The sequence below is a fragment of the Leucopleurus acutus genome (assembly GCF_964270905.1).
Source record: "Leucopleurus acutus genome assembly, chromosome: 12".
NCBI lineage: Eukaryota > Metazoa > Chordata > Mammalia > Artiodactyla > Delphinidae > Leucopleurus > Leucopleurus acutus.
In genome coordinates, this window is record NC_139154.1 from 56744543 (window position 1) to 56764481 (window position 19939).

General features: G+C 38.9%; 1 protein-coding gene across 4 annotated transcripts in view; it reads right to left on the reverse strand.

Moving 5' to 3' along the window:
- Nucleotides 1-19939, reverse strand: part of EIF2AK2 (eukaryotic translation initiation factor 2 alpha kinase 2) — a 33625-nt gene that overhangs the window by 7972 nt on the left and 5714 nt on the right. Inside the window, exons 2-13 of one of the 4 annotated variants that reach the window (XM_082851779.1) lie at nucleotides 18333-18467; nucleotides 17859-17979; nucleotides 15775-15923; nucleotides 13881-14004; nucleotides 13444-13520; nucleotides 13179-13275; nucleotides 11594-11628; nucleotides 9898-9948; nucleotides 8183-8305; nucleotides 5279-5395; nucleotides 3637-3817; nucleotides 100-228 (exon numbers count right to left, since the gene is read on the reverse strand). In XM_082851779.1, coding sequence (XP_082707905.1) covers nucleotides 100-228; nucleotides 3637-3817; nucleotides 5279-5395; nucleotides 8183-8305; nucleotides 9898-9948; nucleotides 11594-11628; nucleotides 13179-13275; nucleotides 13444-13520; nucleotides 13881-14004; nucleotides 15775-15923; nucleotides 17859-17979; nucleotides 18333-18451 — 1323 coding nt within the window. In that variant the 5' untranslated portion in view covers nucleotides 18452-18467. Of the gene's footprint in view, nucleotides 1-99; nucleotides 229-3636; nucleotides 3818-5278; nucleotides 5396-8182; nucleotides 8306-9897; nucleotides 9964-11593; nucleotides 11629-13178; nucleotides 13276-13443; nucleotides 13521-13880; nucleotides 14005-15774; nucleotides 15924-17858; nucleotides 17980-18332; nucleotides 18468-19939 lie in introns of all 4 variants that reach the window. The other 3 variants (XM_082851778.1, XM_082851777.1, XM_082851780.1) reach the window with 3 other exon arrangements.

Below are 19939 nucleotides of genomic sequence, written 5' to 3' on the forward strand. Positions count from 1 at the left end.
CTGTACTGTTTTAATTTTATGAGAGGTGCCTATTATTTTTATAGTTAAAAAAATGAAAGAGATAAAAATATATATCAACAGAAAGGAAGGGGACCTCACCTGTTCTGGGCTCATGTATAGCCTAGTTCCCTGTTTACTTGTCCGCGCTTCATCATTTTTCAGGTATGTTACAAGTCCAAAGTCTCCAATCTTTATTTGGTTCGTCTCTACTAAAAATATATTACATGGCTACAGAAAAAAAATTTTAACTTGTAAGTACCAATTTGACAAGACTTTTATCACACATCCAAATCATATTTAGTAACAGCTATTTTTATATTTACTTATAAGGCATTTACTCTTACATAGGTAAGCCCAAAACAGGAAATTTATTATTATCGGTCTTTAAAATGCTAGCTGAGGAAGTAAGGACTTTTTGGCTGAGAGCAGAGAAGGCTTGGGGCATAGCTGCCTTCAAATATCTTAAGATAAGTGGAAGGTGGACTCACTCTGCCTGGTCCCAGGGGACAGATCCAGGACTAGAGGATGAAAACAACCACAAGATTTGCCTTAATATATCCTGATATACTAATCGTGTGGTCCAAAGAATGGGAGTTAGAGAGTTCCCCATCCTACGAAGTATTCAAGACAGGGCTGGACGCCCACTTGGTGGAAACATTGCAAATATGAGTCCAGGATTTGATGGGGATTGAAGTAGACACCCTTAAGATCCTTTCTAATTTTGAGATTCTCAGAATGAGGCCATTCCCAATAATGCTGCAGAATATCATATGCAGAATTTCCCCTGGAGCCTTCCTTTACGTCTATTTCTCCAGGCGTCTGACAACTTCTTCACAAACGTAGCCCATCTTTTTTTTTTTTTTAATATCTTTGAATTGATACAGCCACTATGGAGAACAGTATGCAGGCTCGCCCTCTATCTTTGAAGGCATATCAAGTTAACTGGAAGCTGATGAGTAGCACTGAAATATTTTTTTTCCACGTAATTCTTTAAGCAGATTGAAAAAAAAAGGAATAGAAGAACCGAATGACAATTCCACAACTTTGTAGAAGGTATTGACCAATATTCTAAAGACCATGAAAACATGAAGGTTGTTGATGAGGAAATTAATATTTTGCCATTCTTGAGAAAGCTACTTTCAATGCAATGTTGGGCTATCCACACACACACACACAGACTCAAGGAGACAACACTTAGGAGAGGGCCTAGTAAAGAAACTGAAAGAGAAGAGACCATAAGCCCAAGCAGGTTGAAAGAGCAGCTTCGAAGAACCAGCCTGAAAAAGCCCATGCAGAAATCAGCAGTTAGATTAGAACAATTAATGGTTAGATTGGAACCTACCGCCAGTAACACGGACGGAAACCTGTAGACTTGTGGGGATGTAGAGAGAAAATGTGCCTCTGCTGTATTCAAGTTACAGTGTAGGAAGATGTTGGGTTTGCAGGTACAACTGCTGGTCCCACACAAGGCTACAGCCTGGCTCTGAGAAATAGGAGGTTGCATTTACGAAACTGTCTAAATATATAAGCTAGATGGGACTGTCTAATAAAAATATTAGATTGCTTGTTTATAGTTCATTAAAAAGAAAAAAAACATGATGCCACATTTTGTCTAATCAGTTATGGTATGACTAGGCAAAATGTTGGATGGTAGAACATAAAAAAGGGTGCGAAAAAAAAAAGGGTGCCAACTGGGAATTCCCTGGTGGTTCAGTGGTTAGGACTCTGAGCTTCCACTGCAGGGGGCCCAGTTTAGATCCCTCGTCGGGGAACTAAGATCCCACAAGCCGCAAGTTGTGGCCAAAAAAAAAAAAGGAGCAAACTTTATCCAGGAGGTACAGGAATAAGGGCTGAGGCTGACTGAGGGGCCTGGGCCGATTGGGGTACTGAACTCCTCAGGCCCTAAGCCGTCACTCCACAAACCTCTGTGTCCATCACCAGCATTTTTGGTCTGGTTCTTAAGGTAAATGCTGGTTGACTTTATAGAATAGGGGCTTTATTGGGTAAAGACTGTTCTCTGGCAAAGCCACCAGGAGCAGGTATTTTGCAAAGCATCACAAAATAAGGTGCACAACTTTGTTCATATCTTGTCTCAGATATGAGAAAACAGTAACTGTAGCAGTGAAGCTAGGAAGTTGAAGAAGATGAAAAGAAGGCTCAGTAGTATTAAAGTTTGACCTTTGAGCACCTGCCGACATAGAGCAAACATTCTCTGCAGACACAAGAAAAGATCACTCCCCGACACAGAGCACAAGCAGTGCGGAATACAGAAGGGAACTGGCAGACCAGGTGGTGGGAGAAGGGAGCACCGATCAGAATTTCATTAACTCATCCTGACAAGGGTCTGGGAGGTAACACTCAAACTGCTGAGTAGAGGAAATGACTGTGTAAGTAGGTAATTTATTTGCAAATGATTATATAAATAGATAATTGTGTTTAATTTCTTATTTAACTCTACGATTTATTTCGAAGTGTAGGTATAGCCATTCTAAATGTAACCTTTTGAACAGAGTCATTATATCATTCCAACTTCAAAGAACACCTTCAGATACTGTTAAAAAAAGATACTGGAACGAGGTAGACTCCTACTTGAAGGCATCAGACATCCAGCCCCCGGGCAGACCAAGGATGCAATACCTCTTAAGGGCCATCTTTTTCTACCTAGGCCAAACAAACAACTATGTACATGGTTGCTTATTTTTCTCAAGGAACTTTTTGCTTTGTTTCTCATTCCCGGCTGTTTTAGACAGGTGGGATAAGCAGAGAGTCAAGGTCCACATAGACAAGGTGCTTCTGTCTGATCCAGAGTGACTGGGAAAGGCTCATAAAGGAATTGGTACCAAAGGGGACAGGCAGAGAGTGTCCAATGCAAGAACATGAGCAAAGATTCGGTGACAGGATTCAGCATGGCCAGTCTGTGATAAGCATAGGCAAATCACAGGGAGTATGGAGGAGAGACTGAAAGCTCTTCTGTCTCTCTTCTTTCACTTTTGAGGAGGAAATGGGAAAACTGCTCAACTAGACCATAAAAGAAGCTAGGAAGCCCGAAGAAAATGAAAATACAAAGATATGCTACATGTTCCAAGGTTTGGGTTACTGCAATTTTCCAATCATGGGGCACAGATGTCTAACCAAATGCCAAGGAAATTCTAGACTCTGGACCTAGTGGCTGTGACTGCCCTCAAGAGTAATGACTGAAAGGTTAAGAGACCCATGTTCCCAAAGCCAGTTACCAGAGTCCCTTCTGCCTCTCAGACAAGCCTGAGAAGCAGTAGAGGCAGGGACAGAGCAGCCAGCTGGCTGTGCCAGCCACAATAATTATTTGCACAAGTGTTCAGTATACTAAAGCTCTTAGTGTTTACAACTGGGGTGTGACTCTCAGCCAGGATGACAAATAGAACCAGAAGTGAATGAGCTTCTTCCTGTGGAGCTCAGTGTCTCCATAAGTTTACAGCCCTGGAGACCTTCTGCGTGGTTCTATAGATTGGTATTTGGGGCAAGTGCTAGATCCATTCTAACTTTAGAGGATCAGAGATGTTATTTCCTCAAGACTGTCAATCGATTCTAAAACTAAAGAAGATAGACTTTTAAATTAACTAATTTATCATTTCCTAACAAAGTACTTTTTCCACTTACCTTAAGGTCTCTATGAATTAACTGTTTTGAATGTATGTAATGCACTCCTTCTGTTATTTGTTCAAAGAATACCAAAGCCAAACGTTTGTCTTGTTCCTTGCCTCTTCTATTTTCAATCCATTGCTCCAATGTCCCTTTATCACAGTATTCCATTTGGATGAAAAGGCACCTAGTCTTTGATCTGGGTATAAAACTCACAGTATGTTAGAAGTAGCAATACAAATAAATTTATTAAAAAATACACTTAAAATTCCATTGAAAAAATTGCACCTTCTTAAAAATGCCAAAATATGTCTCTAAACAAACCTAAATATAACAAATTTGAATCAAAACATTATAACCCAGTCTTTATTTAAATCATAAATTCCCAGGTATCCAAAGCTTTGTTTAGCTAAGTTATAAAGTAGCAGCCTGCCCATTCTTTGTTGCTGAAGGTCCTTGATTATCTTTGCTAATAGATAGGAATAGAAGCATAAATACAATGGAATTGCAGAAAACCAAATTTCATTAATATATACAGTGATTTTGAAACATTTTAATTCACCATTGCTCTACTGAGCATCTATTTTGTGAAAGGCACAGAACAGGCATCTAAAGATAAGAAAGTGAGTTAGACACTATCTTTGCTGTCATGAGGATTATAGTTTAATAGGACAGAGATAAAGGAAAAACAAACCTAAAATAATAGTACGTAGATAAGAATTTAAGAAAAGTGCCAACAAATTGCTATGAGGTATAGCAGGGAGGACTGATTTTGCTAACCATGGTTTTTTGTTTTGGTTTTGGCTTTTGGGTTTTCTCCTGAACTAAGTTGGCCTCAATACTAATTTAAATTCTTTGAGCATATATTGGCTAGAAAATAGAAAAAGGTAGCCAGGAATTTGCTGAAAGCTGAAGAAGTCTGTATGTTGATGGTACTTCTGAAACCGATGATAAGGTTCTCAATTACATGGTGTGGAGACGGTGATGAACAGGCCCACAGTGGCCTCAGGATTATACTGAAAGGACTGTCTCCAAGAAACAATGGGTGACTTTCCAAGGGAGGCGCCAGCTCTTTAAAACCCTTCAGTCCCTTTGCAGTGGCTTATCTGAGACAAATCGTCAGTAATGCAAGGTTTGAGGGGAGGGAGCCCCCGTCACAGCTCAGGGTCTTGGAATTATTTTCACTGCCCACCACCTGACCGTAAGGGGTATAACTGCATTCAGAAGAGGCCCCTTGACTGCACCCTGCCAACCAGGTGAGAGGGACAGAAGAGGGCTGGCAGTGGAGGAAGGAGGGGAGCCTCCAAATGCAGCATAGACAGCAAGTTCAAACCTTCTTCACAAGACTGCGTTTATGGCCTGGACTGAAGTCAGGGCATGGGAGCAAGCCTGTACCTTAAACAACAGAGTCAGGAAAGCTAAACCTGAGATTTCAAAAACCACGGAGGACAATTAAAAAAAGGTTTTTTAAAGCAAGTCTGGAGCAAGAAAAAGACTATTCATTGTCTCCTTACCTGTAGAATGGAGGCATAACAGCGTCTCAATGTTTCTGGCTGTGATTATTAAATGTAATAATTAATGGCCTTACCCAGTGGCCCACACATAGTAAATGACTGTTTCCTCTATCCCATTATGACTATGGGAATTTCCTTTTAGTTACCTTGAAGAATTTATGCTTTGCTCAGGATCGTAATCAAGCCCATCCCAACAACTGTGGTAGTGAACGATATTTGCATGATCAAGCATTGCCAAAGCTTTCACTTCACGCTCTACCTTCCTAGTTAAAAGAAACAGGGAACACAAAAGCGTCAGTATCCATCCCTGATAACAACAACAAAACGCCTCGAGCAACGGCAGACAACTACTTATATTCCCTTATTAAACAGTCACCATGGTTTCCACACTGAGTTTTAGAATGCAAGCCAGCAGTGCTCAAAAGGAAAGAGTGAACACACAGAAAAAACACAGCTGTTCTCACTCTCAACATAAGAGAAAAAAACAGTAACTTAATTATTCTAAACATCACAGTTTAAAAGTCATACGTAGTAGTCTGTGAACTGCCAGTGATGGAATTTTTTTTTCTGGGGGGGAGCTAAAAAAAATCATCCACTATGTTTTATTTAGACGTGTTAAAATCAATTTGGATTTCATAAGCAAACCCCATTTGGGCAGAAGTGGTAGGTAACACAAGCAGCATGAAGAATCTAATTCAGAATTTTCAGTGTGTGGCGAAAGTACACAAAGGGGGTGATCTATGCAGAGAGACTGAAATTTCATTGCACAATGTGGAAGCTTTACAGGGATGTGTAGTCAAGAGCTATGACAATTCTATGCCAAATGGAATAAATAAATTTGTGATTTCAAGGATGAGAAAATAAGCAAACATTTTATAATTTCTTTTTTTAATTTGAAAAGTTCTATATGATGTAAAATTTATAAAAATAAAGAAAAAAATTACTCATGTCAACACAATTCTAACATAATCATTTATTATTTTAGATTATTTATTATAGTCTTTCTTCATATACATGTTTACATATTTGTAATTATAGGGTATATTTTTATCCTATTTTTTTCTATATAATGTATTAGCTTTAAAATTTTCCTGATTATTATACAATCTGTATAACCATCATGTATAAAGTTTTTAATGTAAGATTTCAAAAGTATAAAGAAGTAGAGGAAATAGTAGAATGAGCCCCTACCTGGCCATCACTGTTTCATCAGATAAAACAGTTATTAACTCCTGGCCAATCTTGTTTCATTTATACTCTTACCTACTTCCTCATCTTCCCCCTGGATTATTCTAAAGCAACTTCCAGCATCATACTATTTCATGTATAATATTTACAGTACATAACCCTCATTTTTAATGACTGCAAAATAGCCATTGATCAGGGGAGAGAACAAAACATACTTAATCATTTCTTCATTGCTGAATATTTTGTTTGCTCTAATTTCTCACTGCTATAAATGACATTGTGATTGTGATTTTTATCTTCTTGAATAGCTTTTCCCATAATCTGGGTAATATCCTTGGAATAGGTTCCCAGATAGGAAATCCATGGGTCAAAGCATCTGAACATTTTTATGGCTCTAGATTAATATCTCCAAGTGTATTTTTCACCAATTTATGTTTTACCAATTTATGAAGCCACTAGAAATGTCCAAGACATTGCACCCTTATCATAATTAAGTATGACCATTAAAAAAGATGTTAGGGGAGAGAAGGAACAACCGTATTTCATTTCTGTTAAGCAAAACGATGAAGAAGGAAAAAGCCTTGTTTTGATGCCGAGTAGGTATGAAGGTATTTCAACTGCAAGGCTTTCTGTCCATGGGACAGAAAGTAGGTTGGTTTAACTAGATGAAGAACACCTGGGACACCATGCCTGCTTCTCCTTTGCTCATGTCATTTTCCTTCACCCATATCCCTTTTCCATCTCCTTCTCTAGTCCTTGAGGGATCAGTCTGGCCAAGTTACAAATAGTTAACAACTGCCAGAAAACAACAAGCAAGACTGGTGAACATGTGATTTAAGACCTGCTTCCTCTGTGCTTTCCTTCCTGAAGGAGTTCTGCTATCCAGTAATTGGAGTGGGGTGGGGCTTGGGAAGGGCACAGATAATACGTAAGACAAACATGGGACGCACTGGTATATAGTGGGAACACAGCAGACTGGTATTCCAGAGGATGAGCTCTAAATCTCCACTTTGTTACCACAATAGATAGTGTCCAATATGGTCATCATGAATTCCTTCTCTCCACATACTTGCATCCACTCCTCAGAGTAAGAAGTAGTCTATTTGCCCTCCCCTCGAGCTGCTCTTAGTGACTCTGTTTAACCAATATAATGTGGAACTTCCAAGACTGCTCCCTCCTGGGATGAGTTGCTCTGGGACAGTCCTCAGAACCCAACAACTAAGCTGTGAAAAGCCAAGACCACATAAAGGGGCCATGTGGAGGTGCTCTGGTTAACAAGTGCCAGTGGGACTTGTAGCCACAGCCAGCACCACTGCTAGCCATGTGAGAGAGCCATCTCCGATGTCCAGCCTTGTCAAGCTCCTAACTGCAAATGCATGAAGAATGGCCCAGATGAGCACAATCAACTCATAGGACCACTAGAGATAGTAATAACTAGGTGTTTTTAAGCCACGACATTTTGGAGTGCTGGATTATGCAATAATAGACAATGAACACCCACTAGCTTTTACCTTTGTCAAATCAGTTCATATCTTTGGATCTCAGTCCCCTCATCTGTTAAGATAAGGAGATGAAACTACAAAATCTCGAAGGTCATCTTAAGCTAAATGATTTTATAACTTTAGTTTTCATCAAGACGGCCTCAAAAGGATGATCAGTGGTATATCCATTTTTTAATTGAAGTAACCACGGTAAAGTGAGATCATTTCAGAGTAAGCCAAGCTCCTCATGGTAGAATGACATTTTTAAGGAGGATTAAAAAATAATAATAATACGCTAGTGCAGAAGAGAGATACATAAAAAAGGATAGTTGCAGATTCAAAACACCTTCCCATTCAAAAAAATAAAATATTACTACTTACTCGTTATTATATTTAACACATTTAATAACATAAGTCTTCTCGTCAATTTTGTGTTTGGCTTTGAAAACTTGGCCAAATCCACCTTCGCCAATTGGTGTTATTTCTGTAAAATCTCTGATAAACCTTGAAAGATGAACGTTACTGTTATTCTGAGGTTCAGGGTTCGCTGCTCCCCACTCCCACCCTTCCACTTTCCCTTAACAGCACTGGTGAAATGGACTGTCTAATAAGCAGGACTCTCCTCTTCTGAATAAGAAGGATCCACTTCACAGAAATTCTTGAATTGCAAAGGATAGGTCTTCCCTCTTCCCATCCCTACATAACAGATCACCCCTGAGAGTCAGTCACCTTCTGGTTAAACAAAAGCCATGGTAAAGAATCTTATCCCAAGTATAAAACTTTAGAAAACAGTGCCACACTGTGTTCCCCGGCTACCACCAAGCTGTTACAAGAGAAATGAGCACATGCTCTGAGCCTGCCTACGTTGGCAACTCCTTGGGTTTCCCCTCTCCCTCATGCCCCACATTCCATCATTAACTCTGCCAATTCTCCTTCTAAAACACATCTGCTGGTGTCTGCCCACCTTTTCCCTTCAGTCCAAACTTCCATCAGACTCCCGCAGAACTTTGTTCACTGGACACTCCACTTCCCCTCCTTCCTCCGCTCCAATCCGTGATCCACAAAGCAACCAGTGTGATAAACACTAAGTCTGATCACATCTGTTTATTGCCTAGATCCTCCCATAGCCTGCCCCTGCATTCAGCAAAGCCCAGAAAGTCCTTGCATGGGCTACAAGGGGCCACCTGTTTGGCCCTGCCTCCCTCTCCAGCTGGTCTCATGGCCCCGGGCCCTTGCTCACTGCCCTCCCAGCACACGGCCTTGTCTCCGCTCCTCCGACGTTCACCTTTCCCACCTTCACCTTCCCACATGCTCTTCTGCAGAAGCTCAGGGCCTCCCCACAAATGTGACCCCAGAGAAAGCTTTGCCTCGCCCCTCACTCTACATCCAAGGGTTCTGCTTTCATTTCTAACCATGTCATGGCTTTTCTTTCAGACCTCTGACCACGGTTTGTAATTACAGACTTTTTCATGTAATCATCATCCCCTCAAAACTCCAGGAGGGCAGGAGCTGTTTCTATTTGTTCCTGCTATAAATCCAATGTCCAGCACAGTGCCAGGTATATACTAGGTACTTATTAAATATTTGGTGATTCTTTATTATTTTTTAAGCTCATATTCAATGTCCCCCTGTTGCAAATAGGCCTCCTTTGTTTTAGATACTTTATTTAAGCCCAAACACATGATCTACCACAAAAGCAACCCCTTTTCAAAGTGAAATCTGCTATGGAGCTGGAAAATGGAATACAGATCCAAGTGGATCTACTCTGATTCCTGCAGGAGTACTTTTGTTGAAAAAAAAAAATCACTGGTTTATAGAAACATTTGCTTTCAATATTAAAACCTTCCATAGATGTCAGAGAAATCCACCTGAGTATCACACAGATCTACACTTACCACATTCCATTTGGATACATCTAAATTGTGTTCCTCCAAGAGACAATGATCCTTTGTGGGCCTGATTGTGCTAAAACAATTAAACAGTTCAGGTAGAAATATAATTTAACCTGCCTGATGTTCAACAGTCCCTTAAGAAACTTTTGTCAGAGGAGCAAATGTATCCTTAAACAAATTCTTTTTCACAGTTTTCCCTCTTACCTGGAGTCCACAGTATACATGCTTTCTTCCGTCTTCACAGGAGAGTCAAATCTAGGTGCCAAAGATCTAAAAGTTAAGAGAAGCCCGTAAACTCAAAACTGAAATCAAATGTAACTTGTTTATGTTAGTAGGTTTCATGTCGCACTAGGCTTTATATATATATATATATATATATATATTTTTTTTTTTGGCAGTACGCGGGCCTCTCACTGTTGTGGCCTCTCCCGTTGCGGAGCACAGGCTCCGGACGCGCAGGCTCAGCGGCCATGGCTCACGGGCCCAGCCGCTCTGTGGCATGTGGGATCCTCCCGGACCGGGGCACGAACCTGTGTCCCCTGCATTGGCAGGCGGACTCTCAACCACTGCGCCACCAAGGAAGCCCCGGCTTTTTATATTTTGAGTCAACTATTAGAATAATGAGGTAGCAAATACTAACCTTTTTCTTTAGAAACAATATGGTTCTCTGTCCTCTATTTTTCACTCCTTTCTTGGTTCCTCTTTTGGCCTTAACACATTCATTGTCAGCATGCCGCTGGCCTCTCTTTTTCTCCCTCTAGACTCAAAACCTCAGGAAATATATCTCTTTGGACTCTCATCCTGGTTGTGTTTCCTTTGACCTTTATTCCTTGCTGGTGGTAAGCCTCCTACAACTGGAAGTTCAAATACCACCTAAAACTAAACAAATACAAACTGCTATCTCTCCCCTAAGCCGTCAAGTCTTCAACTCCCTTAACAGCATCAGTGCCATGACTTGTCAGCATCTCATCCACAAGGAACAATCTTTGTATCCTTTTTCCTTTGCATCTTCTTCAACCAGTTCTGTAACTCAGTTCCCTCAAGTCATGTCTACTCTTCCTTTACAGTCTGTCTCACAAACACTCCTCCTTCCTCCTCCCTGACACTAGAACCACAACTGACAGCCTGATCATCTCACACACAGACCTCTCCCATCTTCATTCAAATACCCGCATCAGGCATCATCTCTCTGCAAACATCGCCTACTGTTTGGAATGTACTGGTGCCTTATAATGGCTCCTGCTGCCATCTCACTCTCACTGCTGACTATACTGACGTCCTTGCTTTTCTTTTCAGTTCAAGAAACCAAGTCACCATAATTTACATAACATTTGGTCTTTTTTTTCTTCCCCAAGTTATGATACCATTTCTACTCTACCTGCTTATCTGCAAAATAATGCACTTCTCTATTGTGTGTGTGTGCGTACGTGTGTGTGTGTGCGTGCGTGTTTTGGCCGTGCCACACACCTGTGGGATCTTAGTTCCCCCACCAGGGATTGAACCTAGGCTCCCGTAGTGAAAGCACAGAGTCTTAACCACTGGACCGCCAGGGAATTCCCATTATGCACTTCTCGTGAAAACATCTCTGCAAACCCATTTCCTGTGTCAGCCTCGTCCAAAATAATGCCCTTAATCAATTACTCGACCAATAGCCCCATAGGCCTTTATGTCTACAGTGTAGTGTGTGTGTATGTTCAAAGAGTTCTCCACGTATTTAAAAGTATTGTTTGTAGATTTCAAGATTTCAGTGAGCCTTAATTATGCTTTCTACTCTGAAACTCCACTCAAATAAGGGCATATAGTACTCTACAAATACTGAAGACTTAATAAATAAGGTTAATAAACTAAGTCTGAAATAAAACTACATTTCAAAACATGTTCAATGCATAATGATACTCACCTCTTCACCTTTCTGGGATTATTTCTGGAACTGTTCTATAATAAAAAAATGGAGAATATCAATAGTTTCGGATGATTAAATTAAGTATCTTGCTTTTTCTTGCCATCCTTTCTCCTGTATATCTAGATGGTTCTTTGATCACACTTCTTTGTCCTTAGATTAACAACCTCATCAATTTGTATGCTCTCACTAAGCCCTGCTTTCACTGCACTTGGCTATATCAAAGTTCTCACCGATTTTAGCAACCAGACAGATATGGCAGGAAGGTCAAAAAAGACAAATTGTAGGGCATGTTCTGCAGAAGCACTGATTTTCCAGGTATAGAATATGGCGTCCTAGGTGATCCTCTGGCCAGCAGATCTTAGCAAGAAGGTGTGCATCACAATCACTCACACTGCTAGTAAAGACACAAGTGTGGCCCAGAGATCTAGTTTAAAATATTTTCGTTTTTAGGACAAATTAATAATTTAATTTTAACATTTAGCCAAAAAAGGGGTCTTTGATATATCTCTCAAAAATTAATATCATATAGCTCTTCTTCACTCATATTCACTTTCATTCTGTTAGGTTTTGTGGTTTTTTACCAATTTTAATATGCTGACACAGACTGCGAACACCAGACTAAGATTTCTTGAGCTCATATCACCTGCCAGCCTCAGTTTTGCACAGTGACTACATTATGATAAATTCAGACATTCTGTTCATGGACAATATTGTTTCCAGTATCTTCTATTACAAACAATTTTGCAAAGAACATGCTTATACATGTTTCTATATGCACACATACCCATGTTTCTCTAGAAGATGTACCTAGGAACAGAACTGTTTGGTGGTACAGCTGGCACACCCTCAAGTCTACCACATGTTGCCAAATTGCTCTCTAAGAGGGCTGTACCAATTTATACATCCACCAGCAGCATATAATAGTTATAACAGCAACAGAGCTGTGCTAACACTTAGTATAACCAGACTCAAATGGATGGGTTTAAAATGGTATCTCACTGTTGTTTTGATTTGCATTTTCCTGATTATTATGAAGTAAAGCATCTTTTCATACTTTGTCTGTTGCCCATTTGGGTATTGCTTCTCTGAACTGTCTGTTCAGCTCTTTTGTACATTTTTTTTACTGAGTTGCTTATCTTTTTCTTATTGATTTGCTTGTAGTTCTTTATAAATAGGATAACTTTGATAAACACTAATCATCACCACAAAAACTATCTAATTTTTAAGTTTAGTTTTTAAGTTTAGTTCTAGTTTTTTAAAACAGAAGCAGAACTCTATTCATAAAACTTTTAAGTACTATCCAATTGATAGAAAAGCTGAAGCCAGATCATAGAAAATATATGAAAATACAAAGGTGAGTAGGTGGAGAAAGATGGGAGTGAAGAATAGAAGAATTTTGCATGTGAAGAATGGGAGTTAATAAAGAAAGGAGAGAGTGAAAAGGCTGCAAAATATTTTGATTTAGTAAGAACACATGAGAAAAAAATAGAAAAATTATGGTTGGGCACTGGAGGTCATTTTTAAATGGAGAAACACAAAGGAAAATAAGATTAACTAGGAAGCACAGAGATTAATACTATACCTCTGGAGATTGGAAAGACTTGTCTAACGCGTCACTGTTATCATTGCTTTCCGCTTCACTTGTTGAGAAGTCATTTTCAGATGGTGATTCAGAAGCACTAGAAGAAAAGGGGACAACTATTAGTTTATGAATTTTGCCTATTTTTTGTTGATCAGTAATTGCTTTTTCTAACTTCTCCTTAAACATTAAACATTTTCATAAATATTTGCTCTTTCAAGCTACAATTTGAATCTGCTAAATAACACAACCGTTTCTCCACACTTACGATGTGTTTGTCGCTGAAGAGTTGCTTTGGACATCACCACACACAGTATTGAAACAACCAGAGGACGCGTCAGCTTTCTGAAAGATTTAAGTGCAACTAAATTACCTCTCCATAGTGACTCAGTCTCTGGGAACCAACTACCACATTTATTTCCCCACATTTACCAAACTCACAGCCATAAAGAATTATGGGGTTAATACATTTTTTATGGATGTTTGATCTGGATTTAAAAAAACAACGCTGAGTTGTCAACAGAACCGTGATCCCTCTGGGGCCTCGTGGTCCCATGGTTCATGGCTCATTTTGGGGACACAGAATGGAGGAATCCTTTTGCTATGTGATTGGCTGTCTTGGCATCATCTAAACATCATCTAACCTCAAATCAACTTCAGAAAGAATTTTAAAATATAAAAATTAAATCCAAAGGCAGTACATACCATTAAATTTTCTGACTGTATCTTTTCATAAGCCAGTTTAGCAGCCAATTGTTTTGCCTCCTGTTTAGTGGAACCTATACCAATACCATATTCATTCTGTCCAATTTTGCATTTATAATGAAATCTAGGAGAAATGATAAACAGTATTAACCCAAATACCAAAAAACAGTAAATCTAACTCATGATTCAGAAAAAAAAACACACATTAACAAAGGCATAATATAACACTAATTTAATAGGTGGCTTCATAGTTCATTTCTTCTTTAATTTAAACCTTCAATGAGATGGCTGACCAGTTTGCCAGAATAACCAGGATTGGCTAACATCTCAGCTTGCATTTTCCAGGCAACTGCTCTTTGTTGCTTCATTGAAAGATCTGGCATTAAGGTACCAAGTGGTGATTTTTTAAAATTCCCCAAAAGTCAAAAGACATGGAGGCAGAGAAGGAAGACAGATCCAATGAATTTTTCAGAGATGTTCAACTGGAAAGAAAAAGCCAGTAGAGGAAGTGGGGCTTCTACAGGAGAAATAATAAGGTTAGAGTGTTTTTGTAGGAGATGGGCAAAGCATCCCTAACTTCAGCTCTAACTTTAGCCTCTTCTGCCCCCTGCTCATGTGCACAAACACCTAAGAAAATCCTCACAGTGCAAAAGCCCCATGCTGAAGTCACCCCCTCCTCATATGAGCTGTAAGGATGCCTGTGGTTAGGCAAGGATCCTTGGACAATTATATAAGAACTTATTGTGGAGTTACCATGCAGTGCTACAGAATTATTCCAGTATGATTTGTCACAGAGGGAAACACACCCTACCAGGGTGAGTCTTCCCCGCTAGGCTCTGAAGGGAAAGTTAGGGAGCTGGGCTGAGTGACTGGATCATTTCTAGGGCTCCTATTTTTCTCCAGCACTCCCTAAATAGAATTCTCTCTTTCAGCGATCGAACGTTAAAGCCCTTAATTCAAAGAAACCAAACAGGTGAGCTACGGGAAAATAAAATAGCCTCTTAATTTATTGAGATTGACTCACAGAATTCACTTTTGAATATTTCACTCCAATGAATCCTATCACATTTTTCTCTTCCTAGTTCTGGGCTAAAATCCATCAGGGTGAAAAGTAAAGCATCCATAGCTGAGTCAATTCCGAGGACAGTATCCTAAAGTGGTTGTTTGGACTATTTGCCATTTAGATATTTTTTCCTTCTCCCTCATTTAACTGGTTGGTTGTAGCTGAGAAACAATCTCCCTCGTGCTCATTTGCTTTCTGCTTTTCCCAGTTCAAATCGATTCTTCTTCCTCACGTCCAAAGTCTTAGCTCACTGGTGACATTCTCAATATCTCTGACTGACGCTCTCATCTGTCCCCCTCATCACATCCCTCAAATCCTGGTCTCCACACAGTCCAGGGTGAAAGCCCATTCCTTCTAATACATGGTATTAGTTTAGAGAGTGACATCAGTTAATCAAATCTGAAGGGCAAACACCTGGACAAACAGCTCTACTCTGACAAGGGTGGAAAGAGAGTCATTCCACACGTGTGGCAGAGATGTTTTCACACAGTGACTGCCACTGTGACCTCAGGGATGGGAAGATTTTCACAACCCTGCAGCAGGGGCACCCCACCCACTCTTAGGCTTCCTACAGACTAAACCATCCAGATATACCTCAGAAATAAAGGATTCCTCAGATTTGATCAATTATGGGATATGGGTCCCAAGTCTTCACCAATTAAGCATTTCAATATTTTAATTACAAAGATGTCCCATTGCTTGTAAGTCATATAAAACCTTTTCTGCAGAACATACGAAAAAGGACAGATATTTCCAGAAAATGAGACATGAAAATAAGCCTGTTCTGTTGCTTAGATACAATGAAACAGAAGGAAAAGCACGACATCTCACTTATCGGGCCCACTGTCCCTCGATTCACATTCTTCATAAATTACAGATAGGTTTTTCTTCTGGGCAATCGTATTAACACGGCCTATGTAATTCTCAATGGGTGGTACTTCTGAAGGATCTCCTGTCTGCAGTGATGAAGGACTAGCGGCCTAAAAGAAAGAAATGTTTTGTTTAATATAGATGATAACCAAAATTTATTTTGTCTAATAAAATTACTATTTTTTGTCTAATAAAATTACTAAATGAATAATTTGAAAGACCACTTCGAGTTTATGGATTTCCCTACTATAATACTTTAATAAAAGTATAAGTATATGTCTTCCTCTGCCAGAAAAAACCCACAAGGATAAATTTTAACAGGAGAAATCAGCCATTTCCCTTTTATAGTTTCATAAAGAAAAACAAAATAGTCAATTTTCTTGTTTATCCGGTAAAACTCTATAACATTTTCTGTTTGCTGTGCCCTTTGTAAATCTCAAAGAACAAGACAACAAATATCAAAGTAAAGCTATATCCTGGATCACAACTTCATAGGAAACATGAACATAATAGCATTACTCCTTCCATTGTTATCTGTCCCTTTTAAAATTCTTAATCTGACAAAATCTTGTCCAAAGTTTTTCTACTTTGTTAACTTTGTCAAAGAACTTTTGATTCTACTTATCTTCTTTATTATTTCTTTGGTTTTTTTCACATTAATTTCTGCCCTTATTGTTATCACTGTCTTTCTTCTGCTTTTTTGTGGGGAAAGGTATTCTACTGTTCCTTTTCTAACTTCTTTTTTTTTTTTTTTTTTTTTTTGGCGGTACGCTGGCCTCTCACTGTCGTGGCCTCTCCCGTTGCAGAGCACAGGCTCCGGACGGGCAGGCTCAGCGGCCATGGCTCACGGGCCCAGCCGCTCCGCGGCATGTGGGATCTTCCCAGACCGGGGCACGAACCCGTGTCCCCTGCATCGGCAGGTGGACTCTCAACCACTGCGCCACCAGGGAAGCCCCCTTTTCTAACTTCTTGACTTGGTTTTCTGGCTCTTTAACAATTTATAAGTTTGTGGTTTTTGCCTGATTTACTTTTCTCAATTTTGATTAGAAGGGTGACATCTTTAACTTAGATTTTTTTTTTTAATTAAAGAAAAAAAAATTTTTTTTCTTTTCTTTTTGGCTGCAGCGCATGGCATGAGGGATGTTAGTTCTCAGGCCAGGGATTGAGCCTGTGCCCCCTGCTGTGGAAGCACGGAGTCTTAACCACTGGACCGCCAGGGAAGTCCCTTCAAGTAAGATTTTTCAAGAAAATATCTTGAATACTAAAATTTTTCAAGATTTTCAAAATCTGAGAATGATCCACTTTTGTCCCACATGTAAAATGACTTCTTGTCTCATTTTACAGCTGCTGCTCCAATGTCTCCTAGTTTTTAATGGTGCTGTGAACAGCATGATATTTTTTTTTCATTTTTACATTTTATATAATTTTTTCTGCCTAGATGCTCATAGGTTTCTTTCTTGACCCCTGGAGCTCAGTACTTTCACAAGGGCTGATGTTGTTCTTGGTGGTTCTGTATTTTTCTGTATCTGTTTAGTTGCTGAGTTGTTTTAATCTGAAGCCAGGTCTTTCTTTATTTCAGAAATGCTTTCTACTGAAGTCTCTTCAGATAGCTTTTTCTGTACTAGTTACTCTGTTCTAATCTTCAGGGATACCAATTATACATATGTTGGTTCTTCATCATCTGCCCTCCATATAGATCATTCTCCTCATGGTCACTTCTATCTCTGTCCTTTTTCACTGCATTCCCTCAATTAGGTGGAGGAGCTCCTTCCAGAACCTGTTAGTTCATTTCTCACTGTTTCCTTAGAGTATGTCACTGCTGCTGGCACTCTAAATAGTATTGTCCCATTTTTCCCACTCTTCCATAGGTGTACCTCTCATTCAGGGTTCTACAGAAATGGGGCCAGGAAAAAGACTGAACGAAACTTTGAAAGCAAAAGAAGTTGTAAATTTCTTTATTCTGCATATAAGTATTTTCTCACAGAGAAAAATACCATAGATATTTCTGAGTTCCCTTTCACTAGGAAAAAAAGGTAATTACTCACCTTCTGTTCTTTACTAATTATTTCAAAAGCTAATTTGGCTGCAGCATTTCTGGCTTCCTTCTTTGATCTACCTTCAGCCTTTGGAAATTCTCTGCCATCTATTATAACTTGATAGGTAAACCTAATTTCAAAGAAAAATTCACAAAATATCATAAAATTCATGCATTATCTAACAACAAGTGTTCTGATCACCACTGCTTCCTATGACTACCTTTGAAAATTTTAACCTATGTTCCACATAAAATTCAAGCAGTCACCCCCAAACAGCAAAATAGCACATCATCTTGAAGCATGGAAAAGCTTAAACCCTCTTTTTTCTCTGGAGTCCTCTGAAGTTACCACTTTACATCAAGAAGACAGTACTCTCTGGCAACTTTGCTCTCAAGCTAAAGAATTGACTTCAAAATTGTGCCAGAGCTGCCATTCTCCCAGTTCATATTTTCTAGGGATATACCCTTTTTTATAGCAACTTACCTTAAGTTATGTGGAGGTCCTGTCTTAGATAGTTCACAATACTTAAGTACTGCAGTGTTCCTTTGTTGGTACTTATTAAGTTCTTCTATATAGAAACATGGTGAACGACCACTGGCCATTTTTTCCTACAGTAACCTACAATAAGAGAGATGTTTGAAAGAGGTGATACACTCAGAACATACTTAATATAATTATCCCAGTCTAGTTTAAGAGACAAAACAGGATAAGATGACTCTCCTTTATCTAACTCATCTTAGTCCCACATAAACCCAGAGAAAACTTATTACAAAATCTTTCTTTCTCTCTCAAGGACTACACAATCAAGCTAATTTCTCCACGATTTTCTACTTTCAAAACTCAACTGGCCAAAAAAAGGCTGGAGGTCCTTCTCTGTAACTTTTCTTTCTGCTTCCACTGAGTGTCAAGTGCAAGTCTGTCCACCTGCTTGAGAAGTTAAAAGCCTGCAAGAGTAGAATTATAATTATTTATGTTGAGAAGAAAAAGGTTGAGAGTATATATAAAGTTTATGAAATCATGAAGGATTTAGCTGTATGGACATTGATCCTCCTATGAAATCCCCAAAAATCCCCCCTTTGAAATTGTCAGAAGTCAGTTTTAGGACAATTTACTTGGCAGGCAAATTATGCCCCTGTTTATGGTTCTCACTGGAGCAAGATAGTAGCAATGATTTAAATTACAAACAAAATCTAAAAAATATAGAATCTAAATATAAGAGCCAAAGCTATAAAACTTCAGAAGGAAACATAAGGGTGAATCTTCACAACCTTAGATTTGGCAATGGAATTTGAGATATGACAGCAAAAGCACAGCAACAAAAGAATACATAGATAAATTGGGCCTCATCAAAATTAAAAATGTTTATATATCAGAGGACACTATGAAGAAAATGAAAAGACAATCTACAGAAAGGAATTTTTATAAATAATATATTTGATAAAGACCTAGGATCCAGAATATATAAAGAACTTTTACAGCTCAACAACAAAAAGTTAAAAAATTAAAAATAGGCAAAGGACTTGAACAGACATTTCTCCAAAGAAGATATACAAATGGCCAACAAGCACATGAAAAGATGTTCAATATCATTACTTATTAGACAAATGCAAATCAAAACCACAACTAGATACTACTTCACACCCACTAGGCTGGTAATAATAATAATAATAATACAGAAAATAAATGTGCTGGTGAGGGTATAGAGAAATTGGAAACCTCATATATTGCTGATGGGAATGTAAAGTAGTGCAGCCTCTATGGAAAAGAATTTGGTGGTTCCTCAAAAAGTTAAACTTAGAATTACCATATGACCCATCAATTTCACCACTTTGGTGTATACCCAAAGAATTGAAAAACAGGTTTTGAAATACTTATGCAGGAATATTCATAGCAGCACTATTCACATAACCCAGAAGTGGAAACAAATCAAATATCTATCAACTGATGAAGGGTAAACAAAGTGCTCTATATCCACACATGGGATCTTATGCAGCCATAAAAAGAATAAAGTATTGAAACATGCTACAACAGAGCTACATGTCAAAAACATGCTAAATGAAAGAAGTCAGACATAAAAGGTCACATAGCGT